General features: G+C 51.7%; 1 protein-coding gene across 3 annotated transcripts in view; it reads left to right on the forward strand.

The window, feature by feature from the left end:
* The window catches only part of WHRN (whirlin), a 50,653-nt gene that overhangs the window by 8,651 nt on the left and 19,239 nt on the right, over positions 1-22,763 (forward strand). For 2 of the 3 annotated variants that reach the window (XM_086763715.1, XM_086763716.1), the window contains exons 2-3: positions 7,818-8,033; positions 18,683-18,808. In XM_086763715.1, the coding sequence (XP_086619841.1) occupies positions 7,818-8,033; positions 18,683-18,808 (342 nt within the window). Of the gene's footprint in view, positions 119-7,817; positions 8,034-18,682; positions 18,809-22,763 lie in introns of all 3 variants that reach the window. The other variant, XM_086763717.1, reaches the window with a different exon arrangement.

The raw sequence follows: 22,763 nt of genomic DNA on the forward strand, positions 1-22,763 counted from the left end.
AGCCTGTGTCTGTAGCAAGGGGGAGGATGGCTCATAGTTAATGCTTCTTGTATCAAACTGTGAGCTACCCACTAACGGGATGAATTGGAACAGATTGCTCATTTCATCAGCGGCGAAGGTGAGCGAGTGGGCTGTAGCCACACGAGACGCGGATTTTATTCGCGCTGCCAGAATAATACTGGTGATTAATGGTAATTGATTTCTGACATCTGTGTTCCTACTGGGGGAATTTTTGAAGGCCTGGAAGATGCTTTTACACAGCCTTCAACCTTGCGGCACCCTCAAGAAGTGGAAAGAACAAGGGGAAAATTCTGAAGGTGGGAGAGGAGTGCTTTCAGTAATGCAAGCCACGCTGGGCAAGAATGGCCCGACACAGGTGGGTTTCAGGAAGGGTGGCAACTGTCAGGCTTGACCTTAGCAAAGAACATGCTGTGTTTTGTGTGTTGGTTTGGGTTTTGGGTTTTTTTAAAGGTAATAACTGTGGGTACATGAAATGTCTGCTTCCTTTTTTAATTATTATTATTTTAAGCAATCTACTTCACTCTCAAATGACTTGATAGATAATTTAGTAGTGTGTTGTCAGGGGATCAGTGGCCTTATGGGATCCGTCTGCCCTTCTCTCTGGCACGCACTTCTTCAAATAATATTTCTAGGCAATTGGTGACTGTTTCCCTGCTAAATGTTTTGGCACCGATCCCCAGATGCAACTAAATTATTTCCTTAAGCTTGTCTTCTAGCAGGTGTGCTTGCACACTGTGGTGCCAGTGTTAAACCTTTCATACCACTGTCTTAAACACATTACGGATTGGGGGCAAAGCCAAGTTTTGTCTGAATCTGGAGCAAAACACAGCAGCATTGAACAACATGCAGCAAGTCCCTGAAATGGCTCGAGAAAGGAAATGGCGATGCAGTCTGTGCTGGCTGATTCTGCGGAGGGGATTAAGGAGGTGGAATTATTTTATTTAATGGTCCACTGCAAATGGCTTAGGTTCGGTGTGCCCATCAAATAACATTTTCCCAAAGAGTTTGCAGGATGAATTATGCTGTTGCTTTTGTGGTGGCGTCTCTGCAATCGTTGGACACGAGTGACTTGCCTGTCTGTGAGGGGAAAGTTCTCCCATCCAGAGCCGATCCTTTCCCTCTGAGGCCCCTACACTTTTTGTAGATGAGGACTCTGGCCTGAAGAGCGTTTTCGTTTGTCCCAGGGAGCTGGGGTGACCTGCTTCACGGGAAGCGCATTGTTCCTGTGGGCAGGTGCTGGGCCTCTTGCTTGCTGTTGTTGCTTTATAAGTAGGGCTGACAGCAAAATTGAGGTCAGGGGACCTGTGCCAGCTTGCTGGTGCTGTGGCTCCTCGTTGGGAGTGGGGAAAGGCAAAGTTCTAGATGTTCAAGCAGCAGATAGGCTGCCGGGCACAGGGAGGATGGTCCAGTGGTGGAAACCTGTCATAAACACCCCCACCGAGGGGCCAACGCAACTGTCCAGAATCCCATGGCCAGTGGTCCTGGCAGTGGGGAGCTCCAGCCGGAGGCTGTACCTGGGCTCTGTCCCTCAGCTGCTCCCAGGGGATGCCAGGCCTCCTCTCCACACTGGGTTCCTGGAGATCAAGGCGCTCTGCTTTTGCTGAGGAGAGGGCCAAGGTGAGCGGAGCTGGATCTGGTGAGCAGCAGTGGTTTCTGTGCTCTTTGACGCCCTGACATTGGCCACCTCTTTTCCCCGTGATGAACGGCTTTGCTGCTGCATCCTTGGCTTGAAAACCTTCCATCCTGCATGAGCTGCTGAGTCGCCTGTTTGTAATGCAGTCGTCATTGTCCCCAGGACTGGTGTGTCCCCAAGGGCTCGCACAGACTCCCATTTCCTCTCCAGCTCACCGCATTAGCCTTTTGCTCTGCTCTCCGTGGATGGCTGTTAATGTCTTCCATTTCTGCAGCACCTCCACACTCAAAGCACTTTCTTATATTAGAAGCAAGACTTCCACCTCAATTCTCATTCTCAAGTTGTTTCCTTTGGTACTCTAGCACCCAGCTACAGCTGCACACTGAACTGGGGAGGAGCGGTGCTGCGCGAAGCACTCTGACTTACCTAGGCCTAGCCTTGCTTTGGTTGTGGAGCGGGTGGTAAGATCCTGGCCCAGTGGAAGGGCAGCAGTAGGCTGCACCTCGTTGCCTTACCAGCAAGCATAAATGGCCCCGTTAAATCCACTCTGTATCCCAGTACTGTAGCAATAACAATTGTCAGGACCAAGATGGTGTTAAGGAATTTATCGTAAATGCTCCACTGTGGTGGTCGCTTGAATTCTTCCTAGTGTTGGGCCTAGAGCATCCTTTAGAGGGAGGCTTCTCCCATAGCATTTCAGAACAACCTGGAGAACAGCTGGCAGGAGAGAGTCATGATTGTATGCTGCTAAATTTCCAAAGGTGCTGGATAATCATACTCAGTGGATGAGAAAATTACCTGCAAACTTCTTTGGGATGTTAAATCAACCTAGTTTCCTCCAGGCTCTGAAAGCTGCTGAGAGCCTGATGGAAACGTATATGAGCAGAACTGAAGGGGTGAATTGGGGTGGAGCAGGGGAGGAGCTGCTGGAGGGCACCTGTCTCTTGTGTGCCCCAAGCTTGGTGAGAAGGCCTCCCTGGGGGGAAATACAGCTGAACCAGCTTGGAGGGGACTCACTGCTGGATTGCCTCAGCATTCTTTCCAAAAGCAGATGGTTTGTCAGCCTTGATACAGGGAAACAGAGGCACCGAGAAATGGGAAGCTGCTTGCTGTGGCAGGAGTCAGTGGCAGGGTCTGTAAGGGCTGGAGGCTCTTTGGCTCCCGCGCTAAAGGCTTCGCCCTGTGAAAGCACGGGGGTGGAAAACAGAAAAAGCCAGTGGAAGTTGTCGGCTCCGCTGGTATGGCGCTTGTGCTGGGGATCCCAGTGGCTGACTGGTAGGCTTCTGGGAGCTGGGTAGGGACAGAGGTTAAGCCCTCCGGGTAAGTGTGGGGTTGGTTTTGGGTGTAGGATGGGAACAGGCCTCAGTGGAACAGGTGAGTCACGGGCTGTGCAATGCAGAGACGGTTCCTGTCCGTGGGCTGCTGACCCAGCCTGTCCCAGCAAGACCGCTGCACCACTTCCAGGGAACGGCCTTCTCCCAGCAGGTCTTGTTCCAGATATTTCTTCTGATACTGCTGAGACCATTGTTTTTCCTCTCTTTCCACCAAAGGTAGCAGACTTCACCTCCCCAGGTGCCAGCAGGGGCACTCCTACAAACCAGAAGATGAGCAGATGCACCAGCCCTGGTAAAGCCACAAAAAATACACAGAGGAGGAGGCACAGCATTTGTCCCTGTGCAGGCAAACGGATAGTAGCTCTGCTCACTTGCAGCTACCAAAGCAGCTGATAGCGATTTCTGTCTCTGTTTGGATGTACGATGGGAGCTTCTCCCATTTGGCTCCCCTGGTGCCTCGTCACTTTGCAGCTCCGCGTGCCAAGTATTTTGTTAAAGTCTGGTTCGGTGTGTGGAGGCACAGAGGTTTTATAGGCTTGTGCCAGATTTCATTCCTGTGAAATTATGGAGCGTGTGTGGTGCTGTTATCCGAGGGAAAACACTGCTTCGCATCTCTCATAGCTGTGTCAGCTGTAGTTTAAATAGCTGGTGGCTGCCTAATGAACGTGGGAAGCTCAGATATTTGAACAAAGCTGACTTTAGTGGTCACCGGGTTGGGGAGGTGGTTTGTGCTGACCGTCCTGTGATTTTGACAGGACTGTGGTGGCCGGAGGGAGGACATGGGTGGTGCTGAGCGAGCCTTGTGCTCCTCAGCCTCTGCCTCTCATGCCGGGCCTCTTCCTCAGGAGCTGTACTTTGGCTTGCTGGAGCAGACGTGCTGCTAATGAAGCTTCAAAGCAGAGATTCCTCAGGCTATTTGTGCTCGCAGTTGAAGAAGGATTTACCCCCTGAGCTGGTACAAACCTAGGCTTATCCTGAAATTAATAAAAATAAAGAATCTGTTCAAATTGATGCAAGCTCCTGAGTCCAAAATCAATTCTTATAAATAGACTCAGCTTACAGATGGATCCAGCTTACAAACGGGCTTCACTGGGTGCGTTTCAGTCCTGTGCTTAAGCACGTTCTAGGCAGAGGCTTAAATGCTTGCTTATTGAAGACATGCCCGAAGGCTGTGTTGAATCAGAGCTGTGGGAGATGGTCTTCTAGGAAAAAAAAATTCAGCTGTTTAACTCTCTTAAATGGTCCCGTGGTGTTGCTGTGTCCTGTTAAACAGCTTCTGCTTTTTACCTGTGTGTGCGTCTCAGTGGTGCTTTGCGGTGATGTGCTACGCGTCTGCGTACGGCGTGTCCGTCTGCATGCCAGTACGTACACATGTGTGCTGCGTGGCTTGGAGGTGCCCCAAGGCCCAGGGCTCTTCTGCCAGCTGGGAGCTGGGTGAAGGTTTGCTCGGGTCATGGCCTTTCTTTGTGTCACGGGTTACGAAGGTGATGAAGAGTGAGTTTAGCTGGTGAGGATGGCAGCTGCATGTGATGGGGACCGTCTGTCGCAGGCTGTGAGTGGGGTGGGGCAGGGTGGGAGCAGAGCGGGGCTGAGGCGTAGCCTGACCTGTGAAAGGAGAGCAGGTCAGAGTTGCAGTGGAGGCGTGGAGACAGCTGCACGCAGGGGCAGTGTCACCACATAGATGTGACACTGCGCTGAGAGAGGCTCTCACCAGCTTGCTCAGGGGCTTGTGGAGTCACCTTGGATGAGATGTTTTCTGCCTCGCTTCTCCCCTTTCTACTTGTGCTTTCTCACTTGTGTTTCTTGAGGCAAGCGCCATCCCTTTGAGTGTGCTTAGACCTAGCACAAGGTAACTGGAATCCCCACCTGCTGAGTTCGGTGTCACTGGCTTGCCATCCTTGAGCTGCGTGGATGGTCCCTCTCTGCCTCACAGTGGTAAGGTAGGTCCTTTGTGGGTGCCACTGTCCTCTCTCACCCGTGATCAGCCAAAAGGTCTCCAAAAAGTGCAGTCTGTGTCTTGTGGTGCAGGTCATCTGCCAGCGCAGATGGCTTGGAGGCCAGCAGAGCTGTGTCCTGAAGGGCTCCTAAGTCTAGGAAGACGCGTGGTGAGGTACCACTACAGTCCTGCGCTAGCTCTTCAGTAGGCATTAGCAGTGGGGGTATGTTGGGGGAGAAACACTGCGCTGAGCAGGAAACTGCCTCACTCACCGAGTCCTCGAGAAGCCTCAGTAAATGTGTAAAGGACACGGAGTGTCACCAGCCCGCCCGCTGCAGCTCTGCCTTCTGCTGGGAGAGGCTGTCACCAGCAACGTCCCGATGGGTTCGCTCGTTCCTCTTCTCTCCTCTTGTGCTGAGGCTGTGGGGAGCCCTGGGCCAGCTCAGTGCCGGGAGCCGGGCGGCTGCTCTCCTTGCCTCCTGGCTCTCTGCTGTCACCTTCATGCATAAAACATCCCTCTGTTGACTGAGATCCCAGCTCCCGGTGGCCTTGTCAAGGAAGCTGCAGGAGGACATAAAAAGTCCCTTGTAAATCTCTGGCTTCTCATCCCTGGCAACTTTACTGTGCCTCCAGAGAGCACCTCTGATTCTGTTCCTGCTCTTCCAGGAGGTGACATTTAGCTGAGGCAGGACCTCCAGCAGCAGCCACTGCCCCGTGCTCAGGGCAGGCTGTGAACGCTGCCGGGCGCAGAGCTGGGGGCCCTGCCTGCACCTGGTCACTTCTCCAGGCGTCTCTCCGGAGCGGTAGAAACCCCGGGGGGTTGTCTTCGGTCCCTGCTCCCCTGCCAGGATGGATGCTCTGAGGAAGAGAGGAAGCGGGGTCCCTGCATCGTTTCTGAAGAGACTCGCGTGGGAATGGGGTGACAGCGAATGCAGTGAGACAGGGGGGAGGGCCCTGTGTATGCTCTTGACCCAGCCTCAGCTCAGAGGTGTTTTTTCTTTGGTCCTTAAATAACAGTGATGTTCAGAGCTGGCTTTGAGGCGGTGTGTGAACATACACAGGCGAGAAACGCCCAGGATCAGTGCGGAGAGCCTGCTCTTTCCTTGAGAGTGGGGAAAAGGGTGTGAGTGCAAGCATCGGTTAGGATCACGTGGCGTTTCTGTGGCAGAGGGAGGGCTGTAACCCTGTACGGTAGCACAAATCACTAATTAGCCTCATCATTTGCCTATGCTTGGTGAGGAGTTGCAGCCTGGTTCAGATGTGAGGCTTTGCTGATGGCACTGTTTGTGCTGTTTGCTTTCTCGGTCCCTAGGTAAGTAAATGATATTTTGTGCGCTTACAGGAGGTTTAAATAGAGCTGGCTGTAGTTTGAATGGATGGAGAGTGTTTCTGTGGGGGCTGTACCCCAGCTCGTAGAGGTCACTCTGGACTGGTAGCTGTAGGGTAGGGGAGAAGCCTCCCTGTCACCCTCGGCTCATTGCCGTGGGGCTCAGGCCATCCTGAGCCTGTCTGCGTGGCAGCTTACGAAGGGGCTTCGGGTCGGGAAGCCAAACTGTGCCCTGACCATGGATGGATGCTGAGGTGGACAGTGGGCTCAGAAATAGCCCTGTTGTCCCAGTGAGACTTGGGCTGATGCCAGCAAGACGGGGCACCACGATTGCAGGGAGAGAAGAGATCGCAGCAGGCGATGTGTTTGAGGGACTGGTGGAGCTAAGGGGACAGGACAAGGGCTGGAGTTAGCCAGCAGCCCAGGATGTTGAAGTGCTCAGTGGCCGTTCTGATGGGGTTCTTGGTTTTGCAGTCCTTGTTTAAGCTCTCTGGGCATGTGATGACCTTGGGAGCATGTGACAAATTTGCAGCCAAATTGCTGTGTATGATGAGATGCTGAACTGGGAGTTGGCAAGCTGGATTCTCTCCGGCTCTGGCAGGGAGGGGCAGGAGTGTTGCCAGGTGAGAGCTGGGAGCCAGCCAGCCCGGTATTACGGACAATATTACACTTTGCAGAAGAGCTGCTGGTATTAGTTCTTCCCGCTCGCAAGCTTTGCTGGGTGGCTTCTCTGCACAGTGGGGACAGGAGACCTTGCAGGAGCAGCTCATCAAAAGGATGTATATATGGAGAAAAAAAACTCCAAATCATCTCCTTTCTGAGAGCAGATCCGGAGGATTGGTGTTCCCGAGGCCTTGGAAGGGATCAACACTTACAGCTGTCCCCAGGGAGAACTCCTATATGTTCATTAAAGTTTGCTGTAAAGCCTGTGGCAGCTTCTCACAGTGGAAGCTGGAGGAGCAGAGGAGCAACTGCAGATCACCTTATCTGGGTCCCAAGGTCATCTCTGTGCATGCTGTTTTAAATATATGTATACATTTAATAATTATTGTGCTCATTAATTGACTGCTTTTACTGGGGAAGGCAGCTGGTAATGAAATGGCAACAGAGGCTGAACTTCTGGGAGCATTGTCAGCATCCCCTGAAGGCATCAAGAGCTCTTCCAGTGGCAGGGTTTGGGCTGAGCTGTGGGGACCTGCATTCTCCTCTAGCATTGATCCCTGTCCTGCTCTGGCTCCTCTCCAAAGCTGCAGGAACTGCTCAGTCTTGGGTGCAGCTCATACAGGGGTTCCTCCTGGCATGTCAATACCCCACTTTGCCTCCCATACTCCACTTCACTCTGCTCTTTTCCTGGCTGGTGGGGAGAGTGTATTTTCTCTGTCAGCAGCAGCTTTGCCTGAACACTGTTGCCTTTCAGGAGAGAACAGAAAAATTCCAGCTCTCACGAGCTTTTTATGTAGCTCAGTCATTCAGTTGGTGGTTGCAGAGTAGCTTGAGATCTTTCCACTTCAAGGAAGAGCAAAGCTACATCACATTGACTCCCTGCTCTCCTTCCTTGTCTTGCAGGTCCTGAAAGGCTGCAAGAAGCTGAACTTGTCAGTACATTCGGTGGGACGCATCCCGGGGGGCTATGTCACCAACCACATCTACACCTGGGTGGACCCGCAGGGCCGGAGCGTGTCCCCGCCGGTGGGCCTGCCACACCACCAGAACAGCTCCCTCCGCAAGGACAGCGAGAAGAGAAGCCACCTCCAGCTCCTGCAAGAGGGAGATGAGAAAAAGGTGAGCAAGGGGGACAGCCACAGCCATAGGAGCCTGTCTGTGGTCACCTGTCACCGTGTAGATGCCAACCCTCTTTGTTCCCTTTGTACTTTTCATTCATGTGATTCCGACACGCATTGCGATAGCCTGTCTCTCCTTTAGGATACACTGGATCCTGATTTTTCTCCCTAGATCTTTCTTTTCTCCGTATCTCCCCCAAGGAATCCTGCAGGACAGGGTAGATTTGCTTTGTTCCCATTTGACACAAGTGGAACCTGAGCTGGAGACAAGGCATTGTCCAGATGCAGGCTTGTCTGGCGGTGAGGGTCCTGCCAGGAACAGCAGTGACACCAGAAGAGTTTTTTTAAGGCTTTTCATGAACAGGTTGTTGTTTTGGCTTTAGGCCTGCAGACAATGTGGTCACTGAGAGGCTGACATGGATCTGGAGGGCTCGTGGATTTGATGGGCCAGATCTCAGAGTGCGTTACTGCCCTTCTTTCTCTATTTCAGGTGTTTGCTCAGGTGCTTTTGTGCTGGCCACTCCAACAAGGCCTGGATCTCAGACCTTTGACAGAAAGGACAGCATATCAGCACGTCTAATTCCAGTCCTCTTCTCTTACTGTGAGCCTGCTGGCCTTTGAGGCCTTGGTATAAGTGAAGCCAGCAGAGGATATGTTCCAGCTGCAATATCTGATCTCAGGGATTTAGTGTTTCCTCTCCCTCGTGCTTCCCGTGCCCAAACAGACCCAGAGACTTGTAGATGTAGAGTAGTGCTCAGATGCCCTTGCAGTGAGGCGTAGGCTGGAGGGGCAGGCTGCTCGCTCTCTTGGTGGCGATGGATATGGAACCTGTCCATCCTGCACAAGCAGGACATGGTACTGCCTCACCTCTTTCCTGGGATATCAAAGTACTGTCGTATGGGTGAGCAGGGCACTTGCTTCCCAAAGGCACGGAGTTGCTTGGAGCCTTGACATATTTCTGTCCTGTTATCCTGAGATCACTGTGCCCCTCAGCGTGTTGATTGTATGCCCACAACGTCCTCACCGCCGCCTGGAAAGCTGGGGAGGGATGTGCAAGCTAGAGCCTTCCACCTCAGCCAGAGAGGGAAAAATCTAATAGAGGATCAGGCAGTTTGCTGATGAAATATTCATGTGGGCCACAAGGGAGAGGAGCCCATTATTTTTATTTTAAGAAGAAAAAAGCAGCTGCTGCTGGCTTGCTGGTGTCCCCCACCCTCTACCACTCAATGTCACCTTGATACAGGCAGCGACTCCTTGAAGCTATAGGTAGGAGGTGTTTCTCTGCACCTTATTCCTTTGCTCCTTGCTGTGTGTTGACATGAAATGCTTAGAAGCCTGCCGCTGTGCACATCCCTGCCCAGTGCCTGACCCTCACGTGGCCACAGACAGCTCCTTCCCATCAATCCCTAGGGAGATGCGATTATAGGTGCCCTCGTTGTCCCTGGGCAGCTTGGCTGTGGCACGGGCCGGTCACCAGGCCAAAGCACCCTCTTCTGCTGCTTCAGGTCCCGAGCTCATCCGGGCTGGCTCCCCAGGGGTGCCCAGGAAAATTAATCCAACTGAACTTTGCAAGTTAAAAGAGCTTTAATTACCGTAGCGTAATCTGCTTTGGAAGGGAATGGCACCAAGTTGAATGAAGGCCACGTTAAACTTCGAAGAGCGTCCCTGCAGAGCTCGGCTGATGTTGGATACGCTCACTCCCAAGGTGTGAGGGGCCCCAGCTCCACATCGCCCACTGTAGCACCATTCTAGCTGAGCTGGGCGGCAGGACCTTAGCACACCGAAGTGGCTGCCTTTGTTCTGAGCTGTGCTCCTCTGGTGCTTCTGGTGTGATGCCTTTTTGCAGCAGTGCTGCACTTGCAGAGCGCTGGGAAGATTGGGCATCTCACTCGAGGCTGGCAAATCTTTATGATGCTATCAGCTTGTGGCTTGCTGGCTTCAGGACCTTTTGCCCAGCTGTGAGGAGTGGTGAAGAGCCTCACGCTCCACCTGGGTCTTCCAAAATCCGATCTTGTTCTTCCATTCCTTGGTGCTGCTTCACACAGACAGCCCATTGACTTTTTGTAATGGAGAGTCATGCTTTGACCCCAGGGCAGGGGAGTGAAGGCCCCTCTATTAACCTGGAAAGAGCCAGCTACAGTTGCAGGAAATATTTGAAGCTCACAGACATGGGTGTGCAAAGATCTGGTGCAGAGGGCAGTGCTGGCGTCATGAGAACAGGCAGTATCCAGCCTTCTCCTGGCACTAACTACTCTTCCGTGGCATGTTAGCAGTGACACCGGTCGGCCTGCTGTTCCCATCCTGCTCCTCTCTGCGCTTCGAACAGAAGCTATCAACCATGTGTTGTTTCAGTCACAAGACCCACCAGGATCAAAGGCTGGCTGGCAGTGAGGAAAGCTGACCTGGCCGGTAGATTTGAGAGGGGTTATTTGGTGTGACTGCCGTGTCGTTTGAACGCGTGCTTCAGGGCATGAATTAGCTGAGTCGCTTTGTCCTGACGTACTGTGCACCATTGAGAGATGAAAACGTGTCCCAGAACACGGGAACAGCCTGCTTCTAGTTTTTTCTCTCTTTATTTGTATGTGTAGATATGTATATATGTTTAACTTTTGAAAGTGGAGTTATTCTGTTCACAAATATCATGCAAATAAATGCAACATGTCCCTGGTTAATTCAGCCCAGTCAACTGGAAGTGACAGGTACCCCTGAGGGCTGTTTGATTTCTGGATGGTTTTACATTCTAAGGGAAAGGCTGGGGATTAGTTGGTTATTTTTATTTTCCTCTCCCTCTCCTCTTTCTAATCGATCTGAATGTCCTGGAATGCATATGCAAAATCTTTCAAACAGATGCTGTTTTTGAGAGTGCAGCAGAGATCAGGCTTCAGCCCTAAAGCTGAAGTGATGTAAAGCAGCAAGTTTGTTAACGCGGTGCCACAACTCAGTAAGCCTTCAATGCCCGCGTAGTTAAGGTGACGTTTCCAGCTTTTGCAAGGTTAAATTCAAGGTTGGTGGAGGCATTCTACATTCATCAGGCGATAGAGATACCCCTGTCTGGCTACCTTTCCCTCCAGCACATCTGTTCTGTATGCCTGAAAGGATGGATTTTGTAGCATGATTTAACAAGTTTGCTTATCTATAGGCAGAAGCATTCATTATCAAAAGACTTGAAATGGAAACCGCCGCTGTTTGTGTGTGTGATAGCGTAACCGATCTGTCTGGTGGAGGAGGGATCTGCTGCATGGCTGCCTGCTCCTGGAGCGAGCACCCAGACGGTGGGATGGAGGAGTGCAGCCGATGGACTGGTGTGCAGCCGGGATGGTCGGGCTTTCAGCTGACGGCTCGCTCTGACCTGCTTGGACCTTCAGACTTCGCTGTAGCACAGGTTTAGTGCAGAAGGGCAGCCAGGGCTGGCACATTCCTTGCCCTTAACTTTCTATCGTATTTTTGTGTGGACACTAGGATTCCACGGTCAGCTGTGGAAGAAGCCATTATGGGGCTTTGGGAAGTTACTGGTGGAATGTCAGCTGTCCGCTGGCTTTGCTTTCACCGTCCCATTCCAGTCAGTGGTTCTGGGCCAAAATCCAGCTTGTACCAAGCTCAGGTCAGAGGCTATTCTGTGTGGATGAGCAGGAGGTGAATGCTAAGATCTGGGCCAATTATTCGGTGTAGACCTGACCTGACATGCATGATATCTCATGAGAAGGCACAGGAGATGCAAGAATTAAAGGGAATGGAGGGGTGAAGGAGGTGCTGGCATCTATGCACCTGTGGTTGTGCAAGTTAGTGCAAATCCTTATGCTTTCTATGTCTGTGTTGGCTGTGGCAGGTTGAGGAGCTGGCTGTATTTCCCAAGTTTAGCTAGTATTTGTTTCCTGCGGTAAAGGCAGCCTTCCTCTGTAGCCATGATCAGAGGATCCAGTGCTTCATTGGAAGCCTGTGCCCATCTTCCCCACAGGTGAAGTAGCCAGCGATGTGGTCAGTAATATGCATGAAACGAAGGGCTTGCAAAGCTCTGGTGAAACGTGCTTGGAGCCACCTGTCTCCAGGACAGACACAGCACCAGGTCCCGGTCCCGCAGCACCATCCCAACAGAAGATGTGCCCTTCCTGCTGGAAAGGTGGGACCTGCTTCCAGTGGTCACCCTGTGCTTCACAGCGGTTTGATTTTTATGATCTGTTCAGGCTTAAGTCCTCGAGATTTCTCACAACAGCAAGGACCATTTGTGCCTTGAATTGTCACTGATGTACGTCTGGGACCAACAGCTTATTTCATTAAAAGCACTTTGGAAACCGTCAGCCGGCAAAAACTTGTAGGTGCTGCTGGGCCGGGAGGAAGATGAGCTGTGCAAAATGGCGTGCAAGTGTCGGACTGCTAATTCTCTGAGAAACGCCATTTCATCAGCTGAATCGTCGCTCTGATGTTCTTACTGCCAGGGGAGCTGCTTCTTCCTTTAAGCTTTCAGTGCAGGAGAAGAAAGAAAATACACGGGAAGAAGAGAATGCGAACTTGCCTTCAGGCAATTCTGTATTCAAAAGTAGCTATAATTATTATATAAAAAAGAAAAAATATATCTGTGATAACATTGCGTGGCTGGAATATTTGAGACACTAATGGTGACTACTTGAGCATGAAGGATAAGAGATGCAGGAGAGATACGGAAGAATTTCTTTCTATGAGATTGTAATGACATTTTCAGTGTGAAGCGATCCAGCTCCCTGCGGCTCTCTGTTTGCTTGCTCTGACCTTGATGGAGTTTGCTTTGGTTTACAGCTAGAAGCCTCTCCAGGCTGCTCAGGGGTGTGTGGTCGGCTCCTCGCTTGCCTGCAGGTTTCCTCTGGTGACTGGAGTGTGTGGCGTGAGCCACTGGTCCCCCAGTTCCCTGGGGACAGAAGGTATCCTCTGCCTTGGGCAGTCTGTAGCGCTATCCCAGCAGACCTACCCCAAAATGTCCCTTGGGTCAGGCCTCAGCTCACCTCGCCCCGTGCTGTCAGTGTCATCTCTGTGTTATTTCAGACACTTTACACAGAAAAAAACCACCCAAAAGCGATAGTTGTGCCCCAGAGCTTTGAGCGCTGTGTGAGTTGAGCCCGGCCCAGTGGGGAGCTGGGCTCAGCGGCAGCGTGGCGAAGAGCGGGGCAGCACTGCTGGGCTGAGACTTGTTTTAGAGACTGTCCTGTGCTGCTTCTGTTGTCACCTGCCTGTCCCTTTGCTCCGAGGGTCACCTCTCAGCTGTGGGAGATGCTCGCTGCTGCTGCAGGAACCTGTTTGCAGATCGGTGCCCCACGTGTGCAGCGCTGTAGCCAGTCCCTTGGTTATGGGGTTGTGAGCTGGCTCTGCGTCCCTGTGAGCTGTGCTTGCGCGTTTGCAGGATGTCTAGACAGAAACCAGTGGGGTTTTCTTGGCAAGCAGGAGGGGGATGAGCCCTGCGAGCCTCCTTAAGTGTTGTTTTTGTTGCGTGGTAGCAGTAATGGCATGGAAATAGCTGTCAGCATGGATGAAACCTTCTCAGCCACTCACGCCAGCCGTGTGCTGAATTGTACTGATGCAAAGTAATTCTCTTCTGTGAAGGTGCTTTATCTAATGGTAAAATTCAATCTGTCAACAGGTAGTTTCATAAACACAGAGAAAAGAAATCTCATTCAAGAATCAACTCAGAGCAAATGCCTTACTGATGATGGCATTTTTTTTCCCATAATTTCCTACTACAGGAGGTGGGAGATGTTTCAGTGTTGAAATTGAAATTAGAATTGTGACCCTGATCTTCCAAACACGCCTGTGATGTACACGGAGCAGCGTAGAGCTGGACGCAGCCTCGGTACAGCGTAGGGGAGGAGGTGGGGACTGCGCAGCATCTGTGCTGCCATGAGCCTGCGAATACCTGGCCCTTCTCAGAAAGGTGTGGAGGGGTTACCTTGCCTGGATGTCCTCTGTTCTCCCCACAGAATAGCTGCGCTCCTGCACAGCCGTCCTTGCTGCCTCTGTTTTAGGACAGCTGTGCGTTCAGTAGCTTGAGGTGATCCCAGCTCTCCCTGAGGTGTTACAGCTGCTCACTCCGAGCTTCAGCCTGGTAGCAGAACAGGGGGAGAGTTGAGGAGGGAGGAAACATGAGGTGGAAATGTAACCAGAATGCACTCTTCTGGGACAAGACGGACACAGAAGTGTTGCTGATACGTGTACAAACCTACTTACCTGCGTGGGAAAGCCCAAGCAGAAGGGCTTGGTCCAGGCAACGGTGTACTGGGGGTCTGTTCCCAGTGGAGCCCAGGATCGGCGCTTCCATCGTGGCAGGATCAAGGCACAGGGGTGGGAACCAGTGGGAACAACAGCCTGGTCACAGTGAACCTTTTTAGCTCCCTCCTTGGACAGCACAGCTTGGCCTGTGCTTCATTGCCGCCCCGCAGTCTCCCACCCCACAGCTGTGTCTGGGCTTACGGCGTGGGAGAGGGGCCCTCAGGCAGCTGGTGCGGGCAGCGCTGTGCCATCACCCTCACGCCATCTCTGCAGTGTGCCCTGTCAGTGGAGGCAGCGATCCCTGGGGAAATAGTGTGCAAAATAACCCCCCTTCTTACCCCCGAGCCCTGAACATGGAGTGACTCAGCCTTTGCTCCATCCTGGCAATCAGCTTATCTCCGGGTTTGGCTCCTGAACGCTTTCTCTCCGCTCCTCCTTCCCACCTCCCTTGCTGCTCCCCAGCCTGACCAAACCGAGCCCCCTCCCTGCGAGCACTGGCTTTATTTCTCAGCTGTCCCCTAAATCTGCAGTTTGTCAATAAGCCAAATGCGCCAAGGGTGGTTATTTCTCTGGCCCCTGCTGCTGCCACGCTTTTCGCAGCAGCCTGAGTTTCTATTGCGATGTCTGCAGGGTTTCTTCAGAGAGGCGTAGCTATTAGTTGATTAAGAAATGCAATTAAGCCCTCAACAACCCAGCTTTCTGGGGTTGCCATCAGCAACGTATTTTTAAGTAGTGCTTAGGTTTTTTCACGCAGCTTGGGATTGCAGGGAGGTCTTCCAGAGCTTTATTGCTCGGGGCTGTGTTCATTGCTTTCTGCTTCACTAAGAGGAGGTTTGCTGGCATGCGTGTAAACAAACCAGCTCCCGCCGCCGCACGTCAGGGTTATAGGGAGAGGGAGTATCTCTTACTCGATCTGATGATATCGAGGTGGGGAGAGCAGCGTCTCCGCTTACCGGCCTGGCCGGATAGTGTTAAAGGGAAATGGAAATGTCTCAGCACGGAGCTACCCCTCGTGTTGCGAGCTCCAAGGGAGTGCTGGCATGTTGTGTATTTGTTGTTTAGGAACACATAGAGAGGGCACATTGCGTTACCGGTCTGTTTTGTCCCTGATCTGTGGTTGCGTGCACTTTGCTGCATTTCTGCTACTCGTCTTTTTCCCAAAGTTGGGAATTTTTGGAATGGTGCGGTGAAGAAGTTACAGTAGGAGGGAATCGTAGAATCACAGAATGGTTTGGGTTGGAAGGGACCCTCAAGGGTCATCCAGTCCAACCCCCTGTGAGGAGCAGGGACATCTCCAACCAGATCAGGTTGCTCAGAGCCCCGGCCAACCTGGCCTGGAATGTTTCCAGGGATGGGGCATCCACCGCCTCTCTGGGCAACCTGGGCCAGTGTTCTACCACCCTCAGTGTAAAAAATTTCTTCCTAATATCTAATCTGAATCTGCCTCCCTCTGTTTTCAAACCATCACCCCTCGTCCTGTCACAACAGGCCCTGCTGAAGAGTCTCTCCCCATCTTTCCTGCAGCCCCCTTTGGGCACTGGGAGCCGCTCTCAGCTCTCCCCGGAGCCTCCTCTTCTCCAGGCTGAACAGCCCCAGCTCTCTCAGCCTGGCCTCACAGCAGAGGGGCTCCAGCCCTTTTATCATCTTCATGGCCTCCTCTGGACCTTCTCCAACTGGTTCATGTCCTTCTAGTGTTGGGGGCTCCAGAACTGGATGCAGTGCTGCAGGTGGGGTCTCACCAGAGCGGAGCAGAGGGAAACCTCCATGTTGTTAGACAGGTGGGGAGAAAACAGAAGGACTTTGGAAAAGTTGAATACTTTTTTGGTTTTGATAAAACCTAGTGAAATGTTCTATAGATTAATCATCCTATGTCCAGAGCGATGTTTTCGTGTAAAGAGTCAGTTAAACTGCCCTTGGTTTTGACAGGCAAGCGCTCTGTTGGGTGGCTGCAATGCCCAGCTCTGCTCTCCAGCCCGCAGCGTGAAGGTCTCTTTGCGGATCCTTTACAGTGCTTCGGTCCCAAAATTGTTCCCAGCGCTTTGTGCACTTTAAAGCAGGGGAGGGACGAACCTGGAGAAGGTGTTTTGTGTGGCCCTAGACAAGGATGCCAGTACAGGTAGTTCATGTCTTACAGGTCTCGCTCTCCGCCTTTCCCCGTTCAATCCGTTTCTGGAGCGTGGGGAGCAGAGGGCAGCGGTGCCGTGCCGACAGCCTGCCCGTGTTGGTAGCGCGCTCGTGGGATCACCCCAGCTTTAGCTTGCAGATCCATAAAACGCATGCAGCTGATGAGGCGCTGATGCAGTTGCTGGCCAGCTGTGATACTGGTCTAAAAAAGCAGGAGCTGTTTTGGCATCCATTTCTCAAAGTACACAATTTTGCGGGATATTGTCCTCGGGTAGGCTTATGTCCCGCTGCTGCTTTCTGTCTTGCTGCTGCACCACCACCAAGATAGAAAATGGGTTTTCAATACCAGCCTCTCTAAGGCCAGGCTGAATTCCCTGTGTGATGCCGTGTCCTCCAGAAAGGCAGGTTGATTAGTGACTTGACGCTGGAAATGACTTTTCCATCCAGGTAAATGTGCAAGCTTTTGATTTGACTGCGATGGAGAGTTTTAAATATAAAAGCCATTCACAAACAGTCTGTTTCTATCAGTGTGAAACACATTTTGGCTTTTCTCATTTGTTTTTATTCCTGCTGTCTGCTTTTCTCCAGAATTGACTTAAAACTTGGGACAAAAGGAAAAAAAAAAAAAAACCCCAGAGTTATTCATTTAGAAAATGTCATGCAGCGAGTGAACAAAGGCCAATTTAAATTGAGAGTCCTCGAGGGAGCTGAACACGGGCTTGCTCGTTTGCACTAAATTCTCACCTGAACTTCCATATATCATCAGCCCTCTGAGCAGGAGAGGCTGGAAGAAGGCAGGTGGGAAACTGGCAAGAGCTTTGGCGTGCCTTGCAAAATCAGCCCCGCAGCCGGCAGGGAAAACAGCCGTCCAGGTGCTGCGTGGTGCTTCGGCCTGTCAGAGGGCTGTGGAAAACGGGAAACGTGCAGGCTGTTCTGGGCAGGAGAGATGGAAAATCTGTCCTGGTGTTAGTAATTAGAGATAATAAGGCACATGGCTGTGCGGAGGAGGCCTGAGTGCCTCCTGTGCTTTGGCCAGGCAGGGTGGCCTGGGTGGGGTGTCCTGGGAAGCTGCCATCTGCACAGAGCAGGGAAAGGGAGCTGGGCTGTTTTCCGGTCTGGAGGGATGCGGGTAGTTGCCGTTAATCCCATTTGCACAGGGCACAGCCAGGCAAAGGGGAAATGTGCAGCCGGTGCTGACTGGCACCGCTCCGTCAGTGGTGCTTTGGGGATTCCTCTCGGCGAAGTATCTAGCCCAGAGATAAAAAGCATTGCAAACTGCCTCAGATCAACTTTTTGTGATTGTAATCCTCCCAGACTGCATGCACAGCCCCTCGCGTAGCTGAACGTAGTGCTGCAGAGCTGGCTTTTCCTTCTCGTGTCCCCCGCTGCCTGCCCTGTCCCACAGGAACTGCCCCGCCTGGCCAAGGGCCGTGGCCGGGGTGCAGCTGTCCGGTGTCCCAGCGGGCCGTGTATCCTACATCTCTCCTCACCTGCACGTTTTCCTCCTTGCAGAACAGGAGCAGAAGGGCCCCTTCGATGCCGCTTTGTCACCCTGTGTCTTGTGACACCCGGGGCTGCTGTCGGGGGCCGTGCAGCGGGCCTGCGCAGCCTGGCCTGCAGCCGGACAGCTTAACAGCAGCTCCGTCGGGACCCTGAGTGTGTTTGCCCTAAACTGGAAAACCTGCAGGTTACTTTATTAGTTGATATTTTTAATTGCTAGTACTGGAGACTGGGTTTCTGCAGGACAGACGGGAGCAGAAGGGCAGCTCCTAGCAGAGCTCTGGCAGTCCTTTGTCTGACACCTTAGCTGGACGCCAGCTCGCAGAATGGTCTTTCAGCCCTTGCCTAAGCTAGATCTCCTTTCCTGAGGCCCAGACCCCTCCTGAAATAACATTACTTGCTCCACTTGAGGTATTAACCTCCTTCCATGCCAGTGCTTTACTTCTGGATTTGTCACCTGGATCCTGGGTATTATTCCATCATCTTTCTCTCTTCTTCCAAGTTTTTCTTTGGAAGAGCCAGACCTCCACACCTTCTCAACGTGATCTGCCCTCTCGCTCCGCTTGACCCTCTGAATTATTGTAAAGCAGGAAAAGATAAAACAAACCCAAATCATGGGTGTTGCATATTCTCTGCACTTCACTGGAAAACGTCCCCCTTGGTAGAATTGCCCTGTCTGGGTGGGAGAGCTGACGGCAGCAGGGGAGACGTGGTGGTTGTCAGAAGCGTGGAGCTGAGGCCGCTTTTGTGCAGCGCTCAGGCACCACGTCAATGACTGTTCCTCCTCCTCTGCAGGTGAATCTGGTCCTGAATGAAGGAAAGTCCCTGGGCCTGATGATCCGAGGAGGGGCAGAATATTCCCTGGGCATCTACATCACCGGTGTGGATAAAGGCTCCGAAGCAGAGAGCACTGGCTTAAAGGTAAGAGTGGGTAAAAGTCCAGAGCGGGCTGAGGCGAGAGGCAGAGCTGCAGGGCCACGGCAGCACGTAGCTGCTGCTGTTCCTGCCCCTCGGCTCCCTGCCAAGCGGGGCTCTCGATGGAGAGGCGAGTATTGCGTTTCTGGGGACGGCTTTTCAGGGCAGGTTCTTCGGATGTTTTGGATACTGAGCCTAGAGGGAGCAAGGTGGTTGTGCAGAGAGAAATACAACCTTACAGCTTCTGGAGTAGATTGTACTTGCCTTAGCACACTGCCACACCGGATTTCTCCCGCTTGAGAGAGCCTGGAGATGGTTTTGGTGTAGGTATCTGAGAGTGCAGCGCAGACCTGGCAGGTAAAGGAAAGTCACTCTCACCTCCCCGAGCTGGTAGGGAACAGTTTTCCATTAAAGCTCCTGGTGCTGTGCCCTTGTCCTGCATCTCTCATCCAAACCATTATGTTTGGAGCTAGTGTTTTGCTCCTAGGAGATCTTAGCCTGCCTGCAGGGAATGTATTTAGCTGCCATGACGAGAGGAGATCAGGCTTGCTGCGGTGGGAGCAGGTGCGTGCTAGTTTCCTCCTGCAGCCTTGGCATTCACAAGGATCGTGTCTTAACAAGCAGAAACAACGGGATCACTCTCAGGGCTAGAGCAGGGCTGATCTATCAGCAGCCTAACTTGATGTGACCTCCAGCTATGTCCAGCTCCACCCATAGTCGAATGGGTTCCTAAAGGATCCGCCGTGGGTTGGCTGAACCCTTCTGAGGCTGGACTGGTCGAGACTCCCGCAGTTTTGCTGCAGACCTCTTGTAAAGTGAGATTCTACATCTCCTGGAAGGAGCACTTGGGGTAAAAATTTTGTATGGACTTCGGGTGCAGCATCTCTGTACTACTGATGGATAGGGCATGTTTGAGATTCAAACTTCCTGTCCCTCAAGTCGCTGTGGCACAAACTGTTGCATCTAACCGTGCACTTAGCTCACCAGGGTTCTCTTTATAGACAGGGAGACATTTGTGGGGGTAGTGCAGCCACTTCTGAACTTAATTGTCCGCTGCAGGCTCCTGTTTCTCTCTGCTGACTCTTTTTGACACAGAATGAAAGTGCTGAACTTGGAGGTTTGGATCCATCCAAGCCTTGATCTCTCTCTCCGGTCCTTTGAGGGAAATGGGGTTTTGGATCCTGCCATACGAGAGGGTCACTTGGGCAATGGGGACAAGGAGCTGTGGGAGCATCCTAGGGAGATGGCTGAGTGTTTCTCAGGGCAGCAAGAAGTGGGAGCTGCTGCTGAAAGCTTCCTGCAGAACATCCTTCTCTCCCAGAGCATACGTTACTCCTCTGGGCTGGCCACCTCGCTGCTCTGCCTGCGCACCCGCCCAGCGTACACAGCCGTCTCCCAGGGGTGTCCATGCTTGTGCCTTAGCACAGGGTCGTGCTGAGACACAGCAGGGACAGTGCTCTGGCATGCAAGGCTTTCAAGACAGAGCCAGTAAGAGGAACAGGGCAATTTGTTTCTCCCTAATAGAGCTGGAAAGAGAGGGATCCCTCCCCAGGGGTCACACAGGTGACTTGCTGTCTGAAGCCTGTCTGTCCCCAGCGCCTGCTGACCCTGTGTCAGCATGTCAGGCTCCATCTTATGAATGCCAGAAGCCTGAAAGATTAAAGGCAGGAAAAGAAACAGAAGTTGCATTGTTTTCCTGAGGTTGTTCCTGTTTGTTTCATGTTTAGTGCTTCCATACTGCTCCAAATACCTCTCTTCGCTGTGCGGGGAAAATCGATGCCTTTCTGGGTTCAGTCCATCTGCTGGGGAGCTCGGCACGGCGAACTCACACACGCAGGAACAGTCACAGCAGCATAACACGCAGCTTTATCCATCCAGCTCTCATTCCATGCCTGCCAGGAAGGCAGGAAAGTAATCACGCGCATGCTGTAGTCAAAGCCCATGGAGCGGTGCGTGCTCTGCTCTCCATCCCTGCCAAGCAAAGCCCCTGCTCCCTGGCAATTGTTTGCACACCAGAGCCTCTGCTCCTTGATTCTTTACATGCCTCTCCTCGCTGTTCTGTTTTCTGATAACTGATTTGTGCGTGCCAGCAGGCCGATGCTTTGCTGAACGTCAGGCTTTGTGTGACTTCAGATACGCACAGACAGTTCCCACTCTGATTTATGTATGCTGCGGGCTGTAAATCCAGAACTGCTGGGAGGTTTGGAGATAAAGAAAGGCCTTTTATGTTCTGCTGGTAGATGCAGTCAGGTGTAGACTGCATCCACACGCTCCCTGCGCTGCTCCAGGTGGTGGTGGAAGGGATATGATACCACGAGGAGGGAAGAACTGATGGGTAAATGTGATTTACAGGTAATTCGTTGCGCTCTAAAATAGAAAAATTGAGAGTTTGTTCAATGTAGGCTTGTTCAGTAGGAAGGTTCCTGCTGACTTCCCAAGCAGTGCATACTTCTGTGAGTTTTGCTGCTTTCACTGAATTTATTACCAGAATTGAGTTGATTCTGCCAGACTTTTCATTTTAGGGAAAACCTTCTTGCATCTGTGGCACCAAATCAGAATTTTTGGATGTTTTAATAACACGTTTTATATTTCCATTACATTTTGATTAAAGGGCAAACAACACGATACTGAAAGCCAGTCAAAACCAAGACAGCTTCTCTCTGGCCCAAGAGCTAAACTAACTTTTGTCTGCTACAGAAACAGGGGCCGCAGTCCCAGGAAGTGAGTCCCGGAGGAGATGTAGTCCTGCTGATGCCAGTTTGGGTACCGCTGCTCCGCTCCATGGCCGTGAGGCAGAGCGCTCTGCAGGTGCCGGCAGAACACAGGCTGGGTTGCTGCAGCCAGTCAATAATTAAATATTCATACTCTTGGCCTTGACCTTTATGTTTATTCATTTATGAAACTTCTGACAATTTGTTCTTTGGGCATGCTTCAAAATATGCTGCCTCGGTGTGAATTCTCAGGCTGGAAAAGTGCAGGCTAGCAGAAGACTGCAAAGGAGGAACGTGCTTTTGGCATCTGTCCTTCCTGCCTCCTTTGTGACGTTCACAGCGATGCTGTACAGGAGCTGAGCTTGTTCTGCTGGCATTCCTGCCTCTGTTTACCCCAATTTCTTCCTCGTTCATTTCTTCTGGTGTATTTTATCAGGATTTTTTTCCTCTCCCTGACCTTTACATCAGAAATAGCAGATTTCAGGAGCTTTATTTCAACAAACAACTCAATATTGAGTTCTCAGCACAAGGGCTGGGGTAAAAAGAGGCTACCGCGATCTGTATATATCCGTATACAAGAGAAGGAGAGAAAAAGAGAGGCTGTAAATAGAAGAGGTGAATGATTTTACGTCATCCGTGTCAGTCATGAAGCTGCCTCTTGAAAACCAGTTTGTGTTTTGAGGTCTGCACGTAGATGAAGGTACTGGAAAAGAGAAGATAAAAAAAAAAAAAAAAAGGAACTTCGTGGCTGCCTCAGAGCCTGGGGAATAAGCTGTATCATGAGAAATTCAACGAGGAGATGCGTGGTTGTAGTGCGCAAGATGAGACCTCTCCGTTGGAGGCAGCGTGGAGTGGTCCTTCAAGAGATGTCCCCTTCATGGGGACAGATGTTTGAATTCCTTCTCTTCTGGGAGGCGCTGTTGCCTTGCCTTGCTTCCAGATCTGTCTCTTACGCGCCCAACAGCCTGTGTTGACCTTGTTGGACGCGAGTTATCTGCCCCGACCTCTTTCCCTCCTGGGGAAGCTGAGTACCTCCTTATTTTTCAGCGAGTCTTAATTTGGTCGTTTCCAAATCAATTCATACTTTCTCCTGCCCATACTTTTAATTTCTTATGGTCTGCTTTTGGTAATTATTTGTGCTAGAGAGAGACTCCTTCCACTTTAGTGGTGGCCACAGGTGTAATTTAACCTCTCTTCCAGCACATTAGTGGCATTAAATAAGACCAGTGCTAGTGCCAAACCGTTTGGCA

This window comes from Chlamydotis macqueenii, chromosome 20 (genome assembly GCF_036417535.1).
Source record: "Chlamydotis macqueenii isolate bChlMac1 chromosome 20, bChlMac1.mat, whole genome shotgun sequence".
In the NCBI taxonomy this organism is placed as follows: Eukaryota; Metazoa; Chordata; class Aves; order Otidiformes; family Otididae; genus Chlamydotis; species Chlamydotis macqueenii.